The sequence below is a fragment of the Capra hircus genome, chromosome 6 (genome assembly GCF_001704415.2).
Source record: "Capra hircus breed San Clemente chromosome 6, ASM170441v1, whole genome shotgun sequence".
Lineage (NCBI taxonomy): Eukaryota > Metazoa > Chordata > Mammalia > Artiodactyla > Bovidae > Capra > Capra hircus.
In genome coordinates this window covers 98,658,901-98,676,094 of record NC_030813.1, presented here as the reverse complement: position 1 = coordinate 98,676,094, position 17,194 = coordinate 98,658,901, and the positions used below count along the sequence as shown (strand labels likewise).

Below are 17,194 nucleotides of genomic sequence, written 5' to 3'. Positions count from 1 at the left end.
TGAGTGTGAACACTTGGCTCACCTTTACTTCCTCTTGTGACAAGTACAAGTGTCTGATTTTCCTTTTAGATATGTGCATATTTAATTCAAAAGTATTTCCTCAAGGATAGTAATCCCTATTTTGATTTAAAAGCAAAAAGAAACTTAAATGGGAAAGAAAGAAATTTAAGTTAAAACATTCTGCATACCTTAGGAAAGCTAAACTTTTTGTTCTGATTTATAACACATTTTACAAGATTTGAAACTGTAGAAAAAGGAATTTATATATGATATTAATTGCACATGTCCTTTTAATTCAAGGTTGAATTAAAAGAATATCTGAAAATAAATGACACAATATATGAAGTTGACAGCAGAGCTGAGAATGGCATGACTTTCTCACGCCTCCTTAATTATAAGGTAACCTTTATAATCCCTGATAGTGAGGTTCCTAGACTTTGTGCCCAGCTGCCCTGGGACACCACAAAGGAGTCACATGGGTACCATGGGAAAGTTTAGATATTTCAGAGAAAAAAGGCTGATTGTACATCTGTTGGACACCATATAAATGACTGATTCAAGACAGTTTCCAATGTCAATATTAGATCACACTACATTCCTTCCTAGGATAGTGTATCTTTGTGAAGTTGGTGATTTTTTTTCTTTTGTTCTTTTGCACTTACTGTAAGCAAATACCATGTGAAAATCAATGTGGAACAGGAAATGGGGGTTTCATGGTTTGAAAGACTGCAGCCCAGGTGTGCATACTTCTCATTAGTGGGTTATGATTGTTATTTAAGAATGAAATGAAAATTTTTTTTTTCAACCGACATTTGTTGTTAATCAGATGGCTACTTATTTATGAAGAAATGCATACTTGTTGTTTGGACCTGACCACCTAATAATCAAACTGTTAGGTATTTCTTTTGACCTTGGGGCTCCATGGACCAAGAAAGCCTGGAGATCTTTTCCATAAATGGTTATTCATTCAGCAGCAACAGTAATACAAGAAGAAATATTCGTGGGCTGTATAGCTCAGATATTGATATATGAAAATATGGATGTCTACTGTGCTAATGTTCTGTGGTTTTCATGGAGGACATTGAAAAGGGAAGAAAGAAATTTTACAGCAGTTTTATTATTCCATGAAGGTATATTGGGCTTCCCTTGTGGCTCAGTGGTAAAGAATCCACCTGCCAATGCAGGAGACAGGGGTTCGATCCCTGGGTCAGGAAAACCCCCTGGAGAAAGAAATGGCAACCCACTCCAGTATTCTTGCCTGGGAAATCCCATGGACACAGGACCCTGGCAAACTATAGTCCATGGGGTTGCAAAAGAGTCAGACATGACTGAGCGACTAAACAATAACATAAAGATATATTATTCTAAATCTGTATCTTAGCCATCTTCCCTGGTGGCTCAGATGGTAAAGCATCTGCCTACAATGCAGGAGACCCAGGTTTGATCCCTGGGTTGGGAAGATCTCCTGGAGAAGGAAGTGGCAACCCATTCCAGTACTCTTGCCTGGAAAATCCCATGGATGGAAGAGCATTGTAGGCTATAGTCCATGGAGTCGCAAAGAGTCAGACACGACTGAGCGACTCTACTTTCAAAGTTGAAGAAAGTGAGGAGATTTTAAATAATTTTACATTTTTCTTTGTTCTTTGAGTTCTTTATGTCTGTTTGATAAATATATGAAAACATGTCCTATGGTATGATTGAGTATGTTTTTGAAAACTGTTAGTAATAGCAAGAGGTTTAACTTATTTATGCAGTTCTTTGACTATTATTAGGATCAATTTGTGTTTCTCTCTGTGGGCTTCTTCTCCTTTGGTGAAGATGGACGGGCCATAGAGTTATTAATAAAATTGATTATTTTCACTTCCTTTATTTAAAATTAAATACACCTAACAAAACTGTAATAGCAAAAGTGGAACTTAACATTTTGCTGTGTAATGTAGATTGCATCTTTTCTTTTAAATGGTCATATTTATTAAATGAGAAGTTCAAAATTGTGGTTGATTTACTCACCTTTCTAAGCACACTGGTAAAATAAAAGGCTTTCATGGTTGCTAACTACTTTATTCCTAAATCTTGTTGTGCAGTATTCCGATACTCTGAAAAAGATGGATCCTGATCACTTGGTAGCACTGGTGACAGAAGTTATTCCCAATTATTCCTGCTTAGTTTTTTGTCCCACTAAGAAGAACTGTGAAAACGTAGCAGAAATGATATGCAAAAGTTTAAGCAAGTATGTTAATCTTCTAAAAATATTCTGTTTCATTTTAATCATGATCTACATACCTGTATTCTGTTTATTTAACAAGCACTGATTACTTTTTGCAGACATTATGCTAAGTTATTATACTAGATTCTAAAGGTCCTGGCCTTCAGGGAAAAAAGCTGAACTGTGAAATTCACAGACATGAAATGGCCAGAGAAAAATTCTAAGGCTACGTGTAAGAGAATGCTGACTAATACAACAGCTTGGCTCCACAGTCAGTCACCTTGAAGCCTTTTTAAAACCTCAGTGCCCAAGCTACCTCAAGACAAATCAGAATATTTGGGAGTGGGACCCAGGTACTACTATTTTGTAAAGCTTCTAAGCAAGTCCAACATACAGCCAAGGTCAACTGCTGGCCTGTGTCATCAGAGGAGTAATCAATAATCATTGTAGGGATGAAGGCCTATGTGATCAGTGTTACAGTCACTCAGTCGTGTCTGACTCTTTGCAACCCCATAGTCTGTCCATGGAATTCAAGCAAGAATACTGGAATGGATTGCCATTCCCTTCTCCAGGGGATCTTCCCAACCCAGAGATCAAACTCGGGTCTCCTGCATTGCAGGCAGATTCTTTACCATCTGAGCTACCAGGGAAGCCCCATGTGATCGGAGGACTAATCAATAATCACTGTAGGGATGAAGGCCTATGTGATCAGAGGACTTATCGGTGTAGAGATTAATCGTATCTTTAGCTTAACTTTGTCTGTAATTAAATACTGTTGTCTTTGTTTTCTTAGTAAGCTTCACATTTGGATTGTGTGGACATTGGAATTGAATTTGCTAAATAATAAAGAAATGTACTGCTTTGTAATTGTATAGTATTTTAGCATTGACTCTGTTACAGAGGTAAGTATAAAATGACCTTAAGTATGAACAGTTTTAGTTTTTTCTGTACCTTTTTGTCCCATGAGTTGTTTTAGCATATTTTTCGGACTTCTTATGGGCCCCTGAGCCAGTGCTATGTGATTATGCACAGATCAGTACCCTGGATTCTAACCCAGCCCTCCTCCACTTGCCCCCACAATCCTACTGTTGTGGACTGGCCTAATACAGAGTTAAACTCATTGGCTAGCACAAAGATGCTAATGTTTGGGATAAAGTCGAGGAGTGTTTCCCATTTCAGTAACAGAGTCTGACTTTAAAATTATGATATAGAGTATAAAAACCTAAGGAAATTAAATTATCATTGAAGGATGCTCAGTAGTCATTTGTTTTCTTAGAATAAGGTAATATAGTCCCGACTAAGTGATGCGGAAATTTAGAGACAGACTTTTGACTGTGTGGAATGAGACTGATTGTTGGTCAAGTTATACCCTTGACTTATTTTGCTTTTCGGAGATAATGGTTTATTTAGGTCGTAAATGTTGATGTTTAATATTGACATACTTAAAAATTTGGTTCCCTGGAACCTTTAGTTAGTGAATTGTAATGGACCCTTGATACTTTTGTAAAGAGATAGGACTTAACTCTTTCTGAAGGAAAATTTCCTCTAAAATACATTTTCCGTATTACTTGCTGCTTTCGTAAGGTAAATGTCCTGAGTATACTCAGCAGAGGCCACAGGACTGGAAAAGGCCAGTTTTCATTCCAGTCCCAAAAAAGGGCAATGCCGAAGAGTGTTCAGACTACTGCACATTGCACTCGTTTCACATGCTAGCAAAATAATGCTCCAAACCCTTAGAAAATTCCAGAAAAATACCTACGTCTGCTTCATTGACTACACTAAAGCCTTTGACTGTGTAGATCACAACAAACTGGGGGAAATTCTTAAGGAGATGGGAATACCAGACTACCTTACTTGCCTCCTGAGAAATCTGTATGCACGTCAAGAAGCAACAGTTACAACTGGACATGGACCAATAGACTGGTTCAAAATTGAGAAAGAAGTACATTAAGGCTGTATATTTTCACCTTGCTTATTTAACGTCTGTGCAGAGTACATCACGAGAAACGCTGGGCTGGAGGAAGCACAAGCTGGAATCAAGATTGCCAGGAGAAATATCAATAACCTCAGATATGCAGATGACACCACCCTTATGGCAGAAAGTGAAGAGGAATTAAAGAGCCTCTTGATGAAGGTGAAAGAGGAGAGTGAAACAGCTAGCTTAAAACTCAACATTTAAAAAATGAAGATCATGGCATCCAGTCCCATCACTTCATGGCAAATAAATGGGGAAACAATGGAAACAGTGGCACTTTATTTTCTTGGGCTCCAGAATCACTGTGGATGGTGACTGCAGCCATGAAATGAAAAGATACTCCTTGGAAGAAATGCAATGATAAATCTAGACAGCATATTAAAAAGCAGAGAAATTACTTTGCCTACAAAGGTCCATATAATGTTGTGGTTTTTCCAGTAGTCATGTATGGATGTGAGCTGGACCATTAAGAAGGCTAAGCGCCGAAGAATTGATGCCTTTGAACTATGGTGCTGGAGAAGACTCTTGAGATTCTCTTGGACTGCAAGGAGATCACACCAGTCAATCCTAAAGAAAATCAACTTGGAATATTCATTGGAAGGACTGATGCTGAAGCTGAAGCTCCAATACTTTGGCCACCTGATCTGAAGAGCCAACTCATTGGAAAAGACCCTGATGCTGGGAAAGATTGAAAACAAGAGGAGAAGGGGACAACAAAGGACGAGATGGTTGGATGGCATCACTGACTCAATGGACGTGAGTTTGAACAAGCTCTGGGAGTTGGTGAAGGACAGGGAAGCCTGGTGTTCTGCAGTCCATGGAGTCACAAAGTCAGACATGACTGAGCAACTGAACAACAAACAATAAAATAGTTTAGCTCCCATCTTGGTGGCTGTTAACTAAAATGTTGTCATATTTAGAGCATACTTTTTTCTGTTTTTCTGTAATTTGTACATAGATGAATATAATCTAGGGCTAAATGGTTTCTGATCTCAGTAGTATCTTCGAAGGATAATTTCTTGAAAGTCATAAAGTATCAGCCCTTATCTTAATTATTTGCCGCCTAATCATAACTTTCACAGGAAGCAGGTACAGTACAGTCTCCTAGAATATACTTATTTTGTGTTTTAAGTACAAAGACTGAAGCAGAGTTTTCCCCAAGTGATTGTCTCAACCTCAAGGAAAATTATCTTTTTTATGGCTGTTAGTGCTTTGGACTTCTAAGTCAAGAATGTCTTTTAAACACTATTTCCTGACAATGGCCAAAGCTCTGATTGTATCACTTTCCCTAAAAATCTCCCTAATAGTGATACCACAGTGCTTCTTAGCCTAGATTCATGCTAAAATCTGACCCAATTTACTCTTTCATCCTTATTTCTTCTACTCTTTATCCAGCCTGCGCATCATCCAGACTGACTGCTTGTCTTCTTTTATTCATTTACTTCTGGCTGTGCTGGGCCTTCGTTGCTGCGCAAAGGCTTCCTCTAGTTGCAGCGAGCAGGAGCTGCTCTTGGTTGTGGTGCTCGTTGCTGCGCACAGGCTTTCTCTAGTTGCAGCGAGCAGGAGCTGCTCTTCGTTGTGGTGCTCAGGCTTCTCATTGCAGTGGCTCCTCTTGTTGCAGACCATGGGCTATAAAGCTCAGTAGTTGTGGCGTACAGGCTTAGTTGCTCCACAGCATATGGAATCTTCCCTAACCAGGGATTGAACCCATGGCCCTTGCGTTGGCAGGCAGATTCTTAACCACAGGACCACCAGGGACGTCCCTACTTGTCTCCTTTGTTTATGCTTTGAGCCACCCATTTCCAGGCCTGCGATCATGCTTTACCTTCTGCCAATAATGTACTTCCCTACCCCCTCACGGTGAAAGAGTTAACTTAGGCAGGTAGATAAGGAGTCCAAGCCTAAGGCCCCTTTAAGGAGAGGTCAGCATTCTTTCTTTTTTCCATTCTTTTGATGTAGGCAAGTAGTCCTTGTAGGCAGCAGTATCTCTTGTTCAAGGACATGCCTGTTTTTGAGCTTTGGATGTATGTTGTGGGAGACGGTCTGGGTAAAAACTTCCACAGCCTTGAGCTCTGAGTTAACCTGTTCCTTCTGGCTAATCTCATGTTGATGTCATCCCAGGGTGTATGTTATGGGAAAGGGTCTGGGCAAAATTCTCACAGCCTTGAAGTATTTTTTATCTATTCTCAGCAGCTAGGTGAGTAGTGTATAAGGCCCCACTTAAATCAGTGAGGCGGGTACTCTATTACCTTCTTCTGATGTCTTTGTCAGAAGCTTTTTCTGTCACTCACTTTAAATCTACACAAAGCTCCAAGTGACTGAGACTGTCTTTGGTCCCAGAGTTAAATCTTCTCCCTCAGAGATGACGAATCTGGCAGTACTGTTCACCACTTAGCTATCAACTGCCTCCTCTAAACTGTCCTTCAGGACCCAGCTCACATCTCAACTTCCCCCCACCAAACCCTTCTCCATAGATTCATGTCTTATCTGGTAATTTACAAATAATGTCTCCCTTCTCTTAAAGTATAGGGTAATTGTCCTTAAGACTTAATTCCTTGAGAAGAATTTGTTCCTTTCAGGACCTCAAACTCTGACTGGAAAATAGTAACATAAAGTCTGTAGCTCCCTACCTAGCTGTCACTTCTGGTTCTTGCACTGTTGACTCGCGACCACTTTCTGCCCCATTCTTCATTGTCTCCTTGCCGCCCATTTCTCAGCTTCTTATGAAATTACTGGACTTGTGCATTTAGCACCAGCCAGAGCTCTCTGTGCTTTCCATGAAGCTTGCTGCAACAGTGCAGAGCTGCCTGTATTATATTTATATCTTAGACAGTATTTTGGGGGTTTCCCAGGTGGCGCTAGTGGTGAAGAACACAGCTGCCAAAGCAGGAGACATAAAAGAACACAGGTTCGATCCCTGGGTAGGGAAGATCCCCTGGAGGAGATGACAACACACCCAAGTATCCAAGCATCCACCCGAAAATCCCATGGGCAGAGGAGACTGGCGGGCTACAGTCCATAGGGTCACAAAGAGTTGGACACGACTGAAGTGACTTAGCACGCACACAGGCTATATTTGTGTGCTACTGGTATTTTGAAGTTGCTATACAGTCAGTTAGTAGTTAGTTGTACTTAGTCTTTCCTTTTTTTCTTTTCTAGAAAGGAATTGAGAAAAATAGATGCTTCTAGGTAAGGAGGCACTGTAGGATATTACTGAGGCTTCTCAAGTGCTAATATTTAGACAGTGTTTTACACATAATTCATATGCTTTAATAATATACATAATTTTTATCTTCAGAGAAGAAAATTTATGACAAAGCAGTTCATCTTCACTAAAGATGTATTTTCTTGTGAAAAAAAAAATTGTAACTTCTAGAGCAGGTGTTTAAACCCAGCATTCATGAATTTATAGGAAGTACAGGATTGAACCTCAGGAAGTACAGAAACCCTCTGAAATTATATGCAAAGTGTTATATTAATGTGAATATCTGTTTTTTCCCTTAGTTTTAAGCAGATTTCACAGGACTTTGTGATCCCCAAATAGGCTGAGAGAAACTGCCTGTTAATGAAATCTGAATTAGAATTCTAAGAACGTTTTATGTACTTACATCAGTAAAAGTAACACAATTTTAAAAGGAGAATGTTTACATGTAGGTACTAAAATTAAAATGCTCTGATCAAAGGTTCTAACAGATCTTTTCACTAGGGAATATCTAAAGCACAAAGAGAAAGAAAAACAGGAGGTGATTATGAACTTGAAGAATGTCAGCGGTGGCAACCTGTGTCGTGTGTTAAAGCGCACCATCCCGTTTGGAGTTGCTTATCACCATAGCGGCTTAACCAGCGATGAAAGGAAGCTCTTGGAGGAGGCCTACTCCACAGGGGTCCTCTGCCTGTTCACCTGCACATCCACCCTCGCAGCAGGTGTTAACCTACCAGCGAGAAGGTAAGATACAAGTCATTGTCGGTCAGGCTCCAAACTTTTCAGTTCCCAGCTTGCCAACAGGGTTTTTGGATTTTTTTGTTTGTTTTATTTCTCAGTAATGAATGAGGATTTATCAAATGTTTTCTTCAGCTTTTGCTGAGTTGATTGTTTGGTTTATTTCCTTTACTATCTTAGTGAAAAATGGCATTAGTAGATCTCTCTCTCTCTCTCTTTCTTTTTTTAAATGTATATTTGGCTGTGTCTGGTCTTAGTTGCCCCTCGTGGCCTCTTTGTTGCAGCCCGTGGGCTCTTCTCTAGTTGTGAGCAGGTTTAGTTGCCCCACGGCAGGCGGGATCTTAGTTCTCCAGCCAGGGATGGAACCTGTGTCCCCTGCTTTGGAAGACAGATTCTTAGCCACTGGACCGCCAGGGAAGTCCCTTAGTAGATCTCTTGCTAGTATTATTCCTTCTTTCTTTAGTGCTCTCCCTATCTGGTTTTGATATTAGTGTTTATTATTCTAGTCATGTAGAAACAGTTGGCAAGCTTTTGACCTTTTTTTTTTTAATCTGAAAGAGTTTATTTAATGTAGAGATTTCCTGGACACCTTAGAGAACTCATCTATGAAGACTTTTGAGTCTATTAATAGTTTTTTTTCGGAGTAGGTGCTTGTTTACCTTGTTAGTCATTACCAAAGCTGTGGGCCTGTGCAGTTGATTTCCACTCTTAGTTACTGATGACGCTAAAATTTGTGACTTTTTTTTTCTTTCAAATAAATGGTCAATTTTTATAAATCATCCAAGAGCTTTAAACTACATATTTTATGTTGGGTATGCACTTTTATGTATCTCAATGAGATCGCAGTTATTAGTCATGTTATCAGCTCCTCTGTTTTCTCTGTGATTCTTTGATCTATCAGTTCCAGAGACATCTGTTAGTTTTCCACTGTAATTATGGAGTTACCAACTTCTTCTCTTTAACATTTTTACAATTGTTTGCTTTGTAGTTTGTTTCACAACTATTTAGGTATATAAAAGTTTACTCCAAATATCCTATGGCTGAATTACACCTTTTATCAATAGAATAAGTCCTTGTTTTCCTCAGAATGACTTTATTTTGAACACTAGAACTATATTTTTTTGCCAACTATATCTTTTTCTGTTCTTTTGTTTTCAAACTCTGTCACTTAGAAAGTTTTCCATTTTTTCAAACAATTGTTGAAATAAAAAAGGAAGTTACATATTTTATTTCTCTTGTGAGCAATGGTTACTCTTAAAAATTTAACAGTGGTAATCAAATGTGTTTTTCTATGATTTTAGAATTGATAACTGTATCCTCTGCTCAACATTACAAGAGTCTTAGCATTTGTATATTTTTTCTACTCTGTCTTGTCTATTGTTGCAGTTACCTAAAATGTTAGGTCTGTATTTTTAATTTTCTCTCATTTTTTATTATATTTTATTTTATTTTATTTTTAAAAATTTTTTATTTTTACTTTATTTTACTTTACAATACTGTATTGGTTTTGCCATACATTGACATGAATCCACCACGGGTGTACATGCGTTCCCAAACATGTACCCCCCTCCCATCTCCCTCCTCATAACATCTCTCTGGGTCATCACTGTGCCCCAGCCCCAAGCATCCTGCGTCGGACATAGACTGGCGATTCGATTCTTACATGATAGTATACCTGTTACAATGCCATTCTCCCAAATCATCCCACCCTCTCCCTCTCCCTCTGAGTCCAAAAGTCCGTTATACACATCTGTGTCTTTTTTGCTGTCTTGCATACAGGGTCGTCATTGCCATCTTTCTAAATTCCATATATATGTGTTAGTATACTGTATTGGTGACTGATCTCCTTTAGGATGGACTGGTTAGATCTCCTTGCAGTCCAAGGAACTCTCAAGAGTCTTCTCCAACACCACAGTTCAAAAGCACCCATTCTTTGGCACTCAGCTTTCTTTATAGTCCAACTCTCACATCCATACATGACCACTGGAAAAACCATAGCCTTGAGTAGACAGACCTTTGTTGGCAAAGTAATGTCTCTGCTTTTGAATATGCTATCTAGGTTGGTCATAACTTTCCTTCCAGGGAATAAGCGTCTTTTAGTTTCATGGCTGCAATCACCATCTGCACTGATTTTGGAGCCCCCCAAAATAAAGTCAGCCACTGTTTCCACTGTTTCCCTATCTATTTGCCATGAAGTGATGGGATTGGATGCCATGATCTTAGTTTTCTGAATGTTGAGCTTTAAGCCAACTTTTTCACTCTCCTTTTTCACTTTCTTCAAGAGGCTCTTTAGTTCTTCTTCACTTTCTGCCATAAGGGTGGTGTCATCTGCATATCTGAGGTTATTGATATTTCTCCCGGCAATCTTGATTCCAGCTTGTGCTTCTTCCAGCCCAGCGTTTTTCATGATGTACTCTACATATAAGTTAAATAAGCAGGGTGACAATATACAGCCTTGACGTACTCCTTTACCTCAACATTTTGTAATGTGTTTGCTCAGTTGCATCCAATTCTTTACAACCACATGGACTGTAGCCCACCAGACTCCTCTATCCTTGGGATTTCCCAGGCAAGGATACCAGAGAGGGTTGTCATTTCCTCCTCCAGGGAATCTTCCTGACTCAGGGATTAACCCACATCTCTGTGTCTCCTGCCTTGGCAGGCAGATTCTTTACCACTGGGCCACCAAAGAAGTCCCTAGCTACTTCTGATTCATAGGGCTTAGCCATTGGGTACATGTTCAGTCTAAAGTTTTATGCCTTTCTTCATCTTAGAGTAATTATTTTCAGTTATTTCTTGTATTATTTCTTTTCTTCCACTTTCTCTGCTTTTATAACTTTAGTTAGATAATTAAATTGGTCATTCATTTCTCATAACTTTTCTTACACGTTTTTCAGTCTATATGAGTTATGTAACTCCTTTACTTTTTATATTATAAAATCAGTTTTTAATTATATCCCACTAACTATATTCATTCATTATTCAGTTCTTCAGTTGAGTTGTTTAAATGAATTAATTTTTTATTTCTAAGAACTCTTTTCTTTTATTGTTCTTTCTTTATAGTACTCTGTTCTTCTATAAATACAGTACCCTTCAAAATTTTCTGTGCGTACTAATTCAATTTTTTTAAGTTCTTTTCTGTTCCCTGTAGTATCTGTCTCTGTCAGATGTATATTCTGTATGTTCTCATTGTTTTTCTTCTGTGTCATTTGTTTTCTTCATGTATTCGATAATCTTGTCTGTCCATTGAGATTTATAAATAAAGGAGTTGGTTGAATAGTTTAGGAAAATAGCACAGATTTTCTCTTACCTTTGAACAGGAAAGCTGGCTATAGACTTCTGTATACATAAATAGGATTGAAATCACCATGTTGTAGGTCAAAAACAGTTGAAATCTGCAATTTTATGTAGTTGACAATACAAATTCATAAATAAAAACGCATATGTTAGTGGCCTATTGGAGAAGGAAATGGCAACCCACTCCAGTGCTCTTGCCTGGAGAATCCCAGGGACAGGGGAGCCTGGTGGGCTGCCATCTATGGGGTTGCACAGAGTCAGACATGACTGAAGTGACTTAGCAGCAGCAGTGGCCTGTGGTCAGATTTTTCATTTATGGAGTATCAAATCAAAAACCTTTTGAGAGCATTGATATAGTGGATTGATCATAAGCTTTGCAGCTAAGCAGACTTAAGCTCAAATTATGGTTCTGTTAATTACTAATCTTGTTGGTTTTTATAAGCTACTTATCTGTGCTTCAGTCAACCACTTTGTGAACGAAAATTAAAGTACATAAGAATATTATCACCACAAGTTTTGTAAGATTACAGATAATGTACATAAAGAACCTAGAGCATCATAACATAGATTATGGTAAATAGTAGTTACGTATTACTTTGAGTTAATATGTCACTAAACTGAATATCATATAAAATAATGAAATGAAGAGATTTAAAAATAGATGCTAATGGTATAGATCTAATACCACTTTTAATTAATTTTATCAATTCCATAGAGTTATATTAAGAGCACCCTATGTTGCTAAGGAATTTTTAAAGAGGAATCAGTATAAGCAGATGATTGGCAGAGCTGGCCGTGCTGGAATAGATTCTGTTGGGGAGAGTATCCTTATATTGCAAGAAAAAGACAAGCAACAGGTAATAATCTGGTTGTTAGTTGGTGGTTTTGTTGTCTTTTCTCAGTCTTTAATTTCACCCTTTGATATCATCTTTTAAAAATTAATTATTAATATTCCTTTGAATAATGTTTCCTTCTCTGTGATTAAGCATTAGAAAGAGTAGCTTGAATAGTTCTGTATTTCAATGAAAAGTATTTTTCCTATCTTCTTCCATTTTTGTGTGGATACCTGCTAAATTCTTATTTTTCTGTCCCTCTGTTTTTTCTCTCTCCCAACCTCCACAAGATCTATGCAAATTATAAAATTTTATATGGAACACAATTTATTTTTTATAATAATGTGAAACATAGTATTGCTTTAACTCTTGTAGGTATTGGAGTTAATAAGCAAACCATTGGAAAACTGCTATAGCCATCTTGTTCAGGAATTCACCAAGGGAATCCAAACTTTGTTTCTTTCTTTGATTGGTTTGAAGGTATTTTTTTTAATATTTTTATATCTTATTGCTATTATTTGAGACAGTGGCAGTTGAAAAGTTTTGAAAACTATAAAGAAAGTTGAAAAAAATGTTCACTTCTATATAATGTGAAAAAGAGCAGTCTGTGACATGATAAATCTGAAACTGGATTTATATGTGGATTTTTAATCCTTTGAATTGTGTGGAACAAATAATAACTGGGCATCCATTACAAGTAAGAGACTTTGGTGGATACTGTGGGGGATAAAGGAGCCTTAGAAGCATGGGTCCTGATGTCAGATAATCCAGCATCTCTGCCTTGGTAAGAAAAGATCCCCTGTAAGTCCTCTGACCATAATAAACATTTGTGAAGTCAGTATAGCCTTTATCAGGCAGAAAGTTAAAAAAAAAAAAAAAAGTTGGGTGGGGCACAATGGGAAAACAGTCTTTTCCCTAAGATTAGAAATTGACTCTTTTTTCAGATTATTCTTGAGTAAAACCTCTTTTTTAGGCTTATTCTCTTGTGCCCAAGGTCCCTCAGTCCCAAATTGGTAAAGCCAGGGTTTGAATTCAGCTTTATCTAACTAAAAACCAGGAGTCTTAATCTGTTGTTCCAAACCTTCCTTTACGAGGCTTCTGGGCCCTGTGCTGAGAAGAACAGGCCATCAGGGTTCTTCCTGCACATTGAGGTAAGGCTTCACCACAGGGCCCTAGTTGTGAATTACAGACAGGGTGGAGAGGCAGAAAAATCTTTGGAGTTAGAATTGAAGAAGTCAAGTCCTCCAGACAGAAACAACCAGTGGGATAGGGGTGAGAGGCGAGAAGGGCAGGATGAGGTCAAGAGGCAGGAGGGTGGAGGTGGGCATTCTTGGGGACACTAGGTTTTGGTGGAAGAGATGGAAACTCCAGGAATTAGAACATAACACTTGTTGCGCCCTGGGACGCAGGGAGCCTCCGGTGATCATTTCTCACAACTATGTTTCAGACACCCTGGTAGACCCTTGGTATGTTTTTATCTCTGATCTTTGTGTACCTTTGAATGAAATAATGTAGTTCTGCTTTCACACAAAATAGAATCCGAGGCAAAAAGAGGCCACACAGGCTGCTTGCACACTCTTTTGCAGGTGCTGAGGTCCTGCCTAGATCCCTGTGATGGCCGCCAGCTGGTCTCCTGGCATCAGCTGTGCCCTGCCTTCCCACACCCCCTCCATATTATTCTTCAATAGATCGATCTTCTCCAAATATAAATCCCTTTCTGTCTAAAGTTTGTTAGTGGTTGTCTCCCACTGCTGTTAGGATTGAGTCCAGGTCCCTTATCACGGGTCTTGTTTAGCTGCTGAGTCGTGTCCAACTTGGTGGCAACCCCATGGGCTATAGCCCACCAGGCTCCTCTATCCATGGAATTCTCCAGGCAAGAATAGTGGAGTGGGTTGCCATTTCCTTTTCCAGGGGATCTTCCCGACTCAGGGATCGGATCCTCATCTCCTGCACGGGCAGGCAGATTCTTTACTGGCGAGCCACCTGGAAAGCCCTTACCACGAAGCCTGGCATGCTGCAGTCCATGGGGTTGCAAAGAGTCAGACATGACCGAACAACTGAACAACAGCAGCACTGTGTAGATTTGGCCTCTGCCTCTCTCTGCATCCTTATCATCTCTCAACACACTCTTACACTCTGCACACCAGACACACTGCCCTTCTGTTTTCATTTCATGTTCTATGCCCTTCCTACCGCAGTGGTCTGCAAGCCTGGGACTCATTCATCTCAGCGCTCCGTCTCACCCACTCCTGCTCCACCGTCAGACTTCCACTTCACCACCACTTCCTTGGGGAAGCCTTCCTTTACCCCCGAGTGCAGTCAGTCTCTTGGATGCTATTTATAGAAACACCCTTCTTTCCTTTAGTAGCGCCCATCAGTTTGTAGTTGTATTCTTGTTAGTGACTTTCTTTGGCTGATAACTTTACCCCCTCGGAATGAAGCCCTGGGACAGGTCCACATTTATGCTCCTGTATCACCAAATCCCAGTGACTAGCATAGTGCCTGGCATGTGGTTGGCATTCAGTAAATACTTGAATTATGGTCTGGCTTTGGAGTTGGTCATGGCTGCATTTGCAGGTTGGGGCAACAGTGGAGAACCCAGCTTTGAGAAGCCAGAGATAGACGCTATCCCATAGTTAAAATCACTATGTCTAAAAGTTTTTACAGAGGGATACAAAGATAACGTGATGGTAGCTAGAAGGATCAAGTAAAGGGGTTGGTTGGTTTGTTTACCCCCAGTGTTAACTGTACTCAGTTAAAAAACAGTATAGAAACTAAGTATGTTGATAATCTGTAAACTGAGTATCAGTTCTTGAATATCTTAAAAGTGCAGTTTTAGCCTGAATGAATATTATGTTAAGGATGGACTTTTATTAAAAGGAGATAAAGCAATAGGAAGTGTCCCTGCTCCATAGTATTTTTTGTTACCCTTTATATTGGTTTACTGTGAAATTACTACTCCAGTTTTCCCACTGAAATATCATCGGAATTGAAACAGAGAGAAATATGCTCATTGATTGACTATATTTTAGTATACCATGCTGATTTCATTAAAATTGGCTAATGTAAGTTATGCACACTTAGAGTCAGCTCTACGTCTGAATACCTCCATTGTTATTATAAGTTTTAAACAGTGAGCTGGGGGAGGAAAAAACGGCAGCAAAAGAACAAGAAAAGGAGATGGGGATGAGAGAGACAAAAAGAGGTAGAAAACTGCTGTTTATTTTCAGGTAAAATGTCAGGGAGAGTATTGCCGGATCCTGCTTTAGTGGAGACTTTCAGTTGTGTTTTCCATATGTGTTTTTTTAAATACAATTTTTAGAGCTAAAGAATATTTTCACATGTGGCTGGAAGGGGACGGAGGGAGGATTTCTGAAGGAGGCCAAGTGGGAATTAGTGATAACTAGTAGGGAGTGAGCAGAATGCACAGCTTTGGAGATACTGTGAAATATTACTCAAAAACCTAAGGAGTTTTTGAATCAGAAATGTGTAGATGTCTTCATTAAGAGTATAAATATGATAACTGTATTCTCCCTTCAATTGTTTTTTCTTGTCATTTTAAAATATTATTATAAAAGTACCTTTATGCAACTATGTAGCTTTTATATTGATTTTTTATTTGAATAGCTTTGAGGTATGGAAATGAGTCCTCATATTGATGAATTATTCATTCAAAATGATGCCTTGAATTAGAGAAGCTGCTCTAATGGTATCTTGAATTGTTTCAGATTGCAACAAACCTGGATGACATATATCATTTTATGAGTGGTACATTTTTTGGTGTTCAGCAAAAGGTTTTGTTGAAAGAAAAAAGTCTCTGGGAAATAACTATGGAATCACTTAGATACTTGACAGAAAAAGGACTTCTACACAAAGATACTATGTATGGGTCTGAAGAAGAGTTCCAAAGTAATTTTCATATCACAAAGTTGGGACGAGCTTCTTTTAAGGGTAAGAGCTTACCTGAATCTGACTATGAATCTGAGGAAATGCATCGGAAAAAATAGAAATTTTCTGTAACTCTAAATTAGATTTGTAATTTCATATTAATAATAATAATCTTATCTTACAAACTGTTAAACTACTTCAATTTTTAAAAGTTGAAAAATGTTTTGAATTGCAAGTAATTTAGAATACTGTAGAAATACATGGAGGAAAAGATGATCCTCCCTTCTTTATGCTCGCCTCCCCCAGCAATCATACAAATCATACAAATACAAGATTTGTAATCATACGAATCTTAATATCCTACCAAGAATAGCAATAGCAATTTCTAGAAATTTTCTGTAAATTTCATAACAATTTGATATATATTCTTCTAAATATTTTGTGTATGTATATTTATGTTTGTGTTATATGTATGTATGCATATATACATATGTACTATATATATATATGTATCACACACACATGTACACACATATATATTGAATAGTATAAGCATTTGGAGGCAGCTTGCTTTTCTCACTTATAAAATATCATGAGCATCTTCACACATCAGTCCCTTTAAATCTACCTCATTTTCTTTTAGTACAATAGTCATCCATACTATAGATACCGTAATGTATTTAACCACTCCCCTATTGATGGACATTTATACTGTTTCTGATTTTTCTCTGTTATAAACAAGAGCATCTCTGTTCATGTATTTTTGGATATGTGTGGAGATGTTTCTTTAGGTTAGATTCCCAAGAATAGATTAATTAGGTCAGAAGGTATGTACTTATTAAATGTTGATAGATACTATAATATCAAAGTGACCTCCTAAATTTTGTGCTAAGTTACATAGTAAGAAATTGTAAAGAATTTTTTTTTTTTTTTTGGCTGTGAGGGATCTTTAGTTGTGGCACTCAAACTCTTATTTGTGACATGTGGGATCTAGTTCCCTAACCAGGGGTAGAACCTGGGCCCCCTGTACTGGGACTGTGGCGACTTAGCCACTG

General features: G+C 38.4%; 1 protein-coding gene across 4 annotated transcripts in view; it reads left to right on the top strand.

Annotated features, from left to right (window-relative positions):
* The window catches only part of HELQ (helicase, POLQ-like), a 40,937-nt gene that overhangs the window by 11,266 nt on the left and 12,477 nt on the right, over positions 1–17,194 (top strand). For 3 of the 4 annotated variants that reach the window (XM_018049677.1, XM_018049676.1, XM_018049679.1), the window contains 6 exons: positions 301–399; positions 2,085–2,230; positions 7,888–8,127; positions 12,134–12,275; positions 12,627–12,731; positions 15,980–16,202. In XM_018049677.1, the coding sequence (XP_017905166.1) occupies positions 301–399; positions 2,085–2,230; positions 7,888–8,127; positions 12,134–12,275; positions 12,627–12,731; positions 15,980–16,202 (955 nt within the window). Of the gene's footprint in view, positions 1–300; positions 400–2,084; positions 2,231–7,887; positions 8,128–12,133; positions 12,276–12,626; positions 12,732–15,979; positions 16,203–17,194 lie in introns of those variants that run through there. The other variant, XM_018049678.1, reaches the window with a different exon arrangement.